General features: G+C 38.6%; 1 protein-coding gene across 1 annotated transcript; it reads left to right on the top strand.

The window, feature by feature from the left end:
• The first annotated feature begins 1,242 nt into the window (after positions 1–1,242).
• CPR12 (cuticular protein RR-1 motif 12) lies at positions 1,243–4,224 on the top strand. The gene is made up of 3 exons (XM_073086763.1): positions 1,243–1,317; positions 1,559–2,387; positions 2,818–4,224. Exons 1-3 carry the CDS (start codon positions 1,309–1,311, stop codon positions 3,891–3,893), a joined length of 1,914 nt encoding a protein of 637 aa, XP_072942864.1. The 5' UTR covers positions 1,243–1,308; the 3' UTR covers positions 3,894–4,224.
• The last annotated feature ends 1,572 nt before the right edge of the window (positions 4,225–5,796 follow it).

Here is a 5,796-nt window from a genome sequence, read left to right as displayed (position 1 = left end):
ACAAACGACTTTTAAAACCAATTAAGAGCTTAGAGTAATCGCTAAAATAGCACATGATTATTTTTTGTCACGATAACGCAACATGAACAATAATAATTAATTCGGGCTATTTCTTACATTATCCTTTAACTTATAAGAGTTCTGAAGCTTTAATAGAAAGATATATCACTTATTTCGCGAACTTAACTAACAACAAAACTTATAATCTTATATATTAGAATTCTCGTGTCACAATGTTAGTTACCGTACTCCTCCGAAACAGCTTTACCGATTTTCATCAAATTTTATATGCATAGTCAGTAGGTCTGAGAATCGGCTACTATCTATTTTTCATATCCCTAAGTGATAAGGGTTGTTCACCCTTAACATTTTTTTTTATTATATGGCAACACAACGTTTGGTTGGTCAGCTAGTATATGTATATAAAACACAAATAAAATAATATTTGAAATAAATTTACAAATTTATTAAAAGTGAACTAAAATATGTAATTAAATTTGTAGCTATGAAATGTCGGTATAATAATCAAATTCATAATTAAAACAATATGACACTGAAATACGGATGGACCTCTACAATACTGGTCATAAAAATATTATGTTTAATATACTAATTAGAGCTTTTAATTAGCCGACCTCTAACTAGGATACGATTTTCATCGTCGAACTATTATTATCCCATTGATGGGCACTGCTTCCCTCTAATAATGAGAGTCATAGTCCACCACGCTGGCCAAGTGCATATTGGTAGATTAATGAAGAAAAAAAAGTCTCAAGTGTCAAAGGTGCGTGAATCATTATTATGTTTTTTATGTATATGTATTATGTATTTTTTCTTTATAAACTTTCATGCGTCAGGTTTCCTCGTAAATAAGGAAAATACGTACATAAAGTAAAAAAATTAAAGGTACCTGGGTTTCGAACCTCAGACGCTCAATGACAGGCTCAAACCACTAATCTATCCCGGCGTCTTAACGATTCTTACAATTAAATAATTCTAAAGGCCACATAACAATGAACAGACAAACCCGCGGTGCAATATGCGTCCGATAAAATCGATCACAATAATTAGTGTATCGCAAAACCATCGAGAAATTGTGCAAGCGCACACAAGTAGAGTTCGTAGATGTAGATGTAGAGTACGCACACAAGTTGAATCTTCACTTACTCTACCAGTCAAAGGTTAGGACCGTGAGCACAGTTTTAGGTAACTCGATGTGGTGAACGAATTTTGTGTGATATAAATATGGGATGGGTACACAGTGGAGTACATTCAGTGAACAAACATTGAGAGGAATACAGCTTGGATATGAAGCTGGTAATTCACATTTTAAAATTTTAAATCACGGCTAAACAAATACCTGTTGGAGTGTACAGTTAGATTTGTTCTAAATTCGAAAAATTGATTAAATTTTAAAATTATATTAATTTTTGAAATAGACCAATAAATTTTATAAATGGACCAATAATTCATAAAATATTGGCTAAGATTAAAAATATTTTAATTTTTTTTAGTGCAAGTGATTAAAAGAAAATTAACAGCGGTTTATTTTTTGCAGCTTATTCTCATAACGCTGATCGCCTGCGGGCATGCGGATAAGTTAGACAGGACGTACCTGCCTCCTGCTGGCGCTGCAAGCGCTGGAGGTAGCCCAGGCTCGCTCTCTGCGCCTGGATCCTTTGGGCAAGCTCCTCCGGACAGCTCTAGTCCGTTTGGACGTCAACCTGGACAGCCTGGATTTGGAGCGCCTGCTTTCGGACAAGGATCTGCCAAGCCTGGTTTTGGACAGCCTGGCCAATCCGGATTCCCGTCTGGAGGTCAACCATCTACTGCATACGGTCAGCCCTCAGGCCCTTCTGGATTTGGACAGCCCTCAGGATCTGCTGGATTTGGTCAGCCTTCAGGACCTTCTGGATTTGGCCAGCCCTCGGGATCTACTGGCTTCGGGCAGCAACCCGGTGCGTCAGGATTTGGCCCCTCTGGTGCTGGAAAACCTGGTTTCCCTGGATCGGGATCTCAAGCTGGATTTAACCAAGGTTCAGCTCAGGCTTACAACCAGCCACAACGACCCCAGGCAGCCGCTGACCGAGCTGCTGAGATTCTGAGATACGACAACCAGAATGATGGTGAAACCTTTTCGTACAGCTTCGAGACCTCCAACGGAATCCGAGCTGAAGAGTCAGGTGTTGCTACAAACGGTGTGAAAGCTCAAGGTGGTTTCGGATATACCGGTGATGATGGCCAAACCTATTCTATCACCTATACCGCTGATGAAAACGGCTACCAACCCCAGGGTGAACATCTGCCTACTCCTCCCCCAATCCCGGTAGAGATTTTGAAATCCATTGAAGAAAACGCCCGAGCAGCCGCTGCTGGTACCCAAGAAGGTAATGATAAAACAAAATGTTTATTTAATATTGTCTGAGTCTATAATTCCCAACCTAGAAAAGCAGTAAACCTTGTGGTTGGAATATCAATCCTTAAGGTTAAACGTCTGGGGTTCCAATCCGATGCACCCTATGGTGCATCGGATGACACCATTTTCACAGCTATCTGTGAAAATGGTGTCTCATTAAATTTCATATTTATATAATCTCATCGTTCATTATTTTCTATATTTACTTATTAAATTTCATTTTGTTAAATGATATGTAACATATATCACGTAAATACAAAACTTATACATACTTTCTACATATTTGTAGTATACATATTATAAGATACAAACTGTGGTATTTAGGAATAAGTTATAAATCAAAAATGTTTAGTTTTCACACAATCAAAATCAGATATATTGAAATTTACAAAATGTTTCAGGTGCTTACCGTCCCGAAGAATATGAAAATGAAGGTACTTCTCAAGGGTACGGCGGTGCCGGATCATTCAGACCGGGTCAGGGCCCGTCTCAACAATACGGACCTTCTAAATTTGGATCCGGGTCGAACCAAGGTGCTCAAGGGTACAATCAGCAAGGTGGCCAGGGATCTAACGCTTTCGGACAGAACCAGAACCAAGGCTTCGGCCAGGGCAATCGTGGACAACAATCTGGAAGCCAAGGCAACCAATATAACCAACAAGGATCATTTGGAGCATCTGGATCCTCTCAGGGTCAAGGATACGGACCTTCTGGTGGATCTCAGGGTCAGTCTGCTTTTGGACAAGGCGCTGGTGGTAACAAGGGTCAGGGACCATCTTTCGGACAAGGTACTGGTTTCAACCAAGGACAGGGACAGGCGGCGTTTGGAGCTGGTGGCAATAAGGGACAAGGTCAGACTTCCTTTGGACAAGGTGCTGGTGGCAATCAAGGACAAGGTCAGTCTTCGTTCGGACAGGGTGGTGCCGGCCAAGGGCAGGGTCAGTCATCTTTCGGACAGGGTGGTGCTAACCAAGGGCAGGGTCAGTCTTCATTCGGACAGGGTGCCGGTGCCAACCAGGGAGCAGGATTCGGCGGACAGCGGGGTCAGGGTGGAGCTTCAGGTCAATCTGGATACGAATACAACCGGCCTCAGGGATCCGGACAGTTCGGTTCTTCATTTCCTGGCCAGTCTGGTTCCCAAGGCTCTCCATCAGGCCCCTTCTCTCATCCTGGGTCTGGCTCCAACCAACCTTTCGGGTCTACTGGGCCGAGCCAAGGAGGACCCCAGTCTGCTTATGGTGCACCTGGTCAATCCGGCCAAGGACCCCAATCCCGACCTGGTAGCCAGGGCTTCGGATCAGGACCAGCTGGCGGCTCATCTCCCTTTGGACAAGGAACCAATGGATCTCAAAACCAGCCTGGCCAGTTTGGCCCATCTGGACAACCGGGTGCCGGTGGCAGCCAAGGAAGACCAGAAACCTTCGGGGGTCCGCGTCAACCACCAAGCTTCAACGCTCAAGAGGGCTATAAATACTAGGTCAAAGAGGTATAGCGAAATTTTAGTTTTAATCATTCCTTTTTTCAGACAAATTAAATTAGGATCATTTTAGTCATCGAAATCATAGCTCGTAATCCGAATTTAATGTCATGGCTATTATTTATAACATTAGTTTTTAGGTTTCAAAGCTTTATTTGCCACTAAAACTTTCAAATTGTTAGTGCATACTTTAATTTAAGCTAGCAGCATAGAAAATGTAAAAAAAATATAACAATAAGTAACACTTTGTACATATTGTATGAAATATGTAAAAAAGTTATGTCACTATGTGATTGTAATGTGATACGAAATAAACGAAGCATTAAATATTTTTCAGTTTCTTATTACCCTAATCTACGTAAATAATGAAATCAATTCACTATTCATTATTGCCCCCATAGGTTTTATTTTTTTCAATCTGATATGTAAAAGGCTTATTTTCATGTTTCCACACAAAATATAAATGTTTAGTCTGGATCTGGGTCTGGACAAAACACTGGAAACCAACACCAATAATTTTATCTCTTACTAATAATAATTTTAAAATCTTAGTTATTTTTATAAATTACTGACAAAGATTGCAAAATAAAATTAGAAGTAAATTGCAACAAAATTATTCACTTCCTTTAAATGCCAATGAAGGCTTCATACGTTTATGAGAACTTTATAATGGTTTTAAAGGTGTGCAATCCCTTAGCCAACTTACGATTCTTCATTTCGCTTGATTTGGGCTTAAGAACAACATTCACGTTTAGAAAATATATCCAATTGAATTAATATTAAAAGATACCTATAATTTTATCCAAGGTTAGTCATGATTTAACTAAACACCATTAATCAATACGAATCTAAAATACCATTTTCATATGTTGTTCTAATGATGCAGATTCATGCACGATCCGATTTGAACCCCTAACCCTGCGAACGGCGTTTGCACGCGATGTCATGAAGATCCGTCACCGTAACCGAAACTAACGGATATCCAAAAATAAATATTAATATTCGAAATCGTAGCCGAATTTGATATAGAGATAAAAGATTCGAATAATTCCGGACAAGGACGAAGGCTCTTATTTGAAATAATTCGCAACTCTTTATAATTCGTCTAAATGACACGGCATTTTGAAAAAAGAATCACCCAATCGAGACCATTATATTCAGTGTAAAGAAAATCAAATCATTACCTAAGTATTTGTATTTTCTTCACTTTTAAAATTCCTTAAAAATCTACTATCAATAACCGAAAATATCCGAAACTAACAAAGACTTCTAAATAATTGTACATCAAATGATATAAACATGTGTCAAACATTAAATTTATCACTAATCAAACTAAATTACGAAACTTAATTAAGTAGTCGACATCCATAACGGTATCCGAAACCTATATAATATTCTTAATAAAACCGTATCCGTATTTATATCCGGATCCGAAATATCATATCTGTAACATCCCTAGTTCGTAGTTTGCACGATCTAAATGGGCCACCAGTGCAATGTTCATCTCGTTAAGTTACACTCGCTAATTAGAATATAAAATTAACAAAGTGCGGTGAGGCGAACAATAGAAAATGATAAGAAATGTTTACAAAAGATTTACACGTAGTGAAATTTGCATACAATTTGATGAGTTTTACTAATGAGGGGGAAAATAAAGTTTATCAACTGTTCGATCGTGCGCAACATTTTTGTATGTGTATTATTTGAGTATTTTGGATTTTGTGTATTCATTTGCGTTTATTCGAACTGAAGTTCTATAAGATCTGTTTATTGACCTAGGAATCTTTTGTAATGAATCCATATACGATAGTTGCCGAAAACTACGAGTAGATGATGCACATAGAAAATTATCTAGTAAATAATTGTTTAATAGGACAGTACTCGTAGTAGTTATAAACAAATT

This window comes from Epargyreus clarus, unplaced genomic scaffold (genome assembly GCF_041222505.1).
Source record: "Epargyreus clarus isolate Ecla_fem2 unplaced genomic scaffold, WU_Ecla_fem_2.2 ptg000024l, whole genome shotgun sequence".
Lineage (NCBI taxonomy): Eukaryota > Metazoa > Arthropoda > Insecta > Lepidoptera > Hesperiidae > Epargyreus > Epargyreus clarus.
This window is presented reverse-complemented; position numbering and strand designations above follow the sequence as displayed.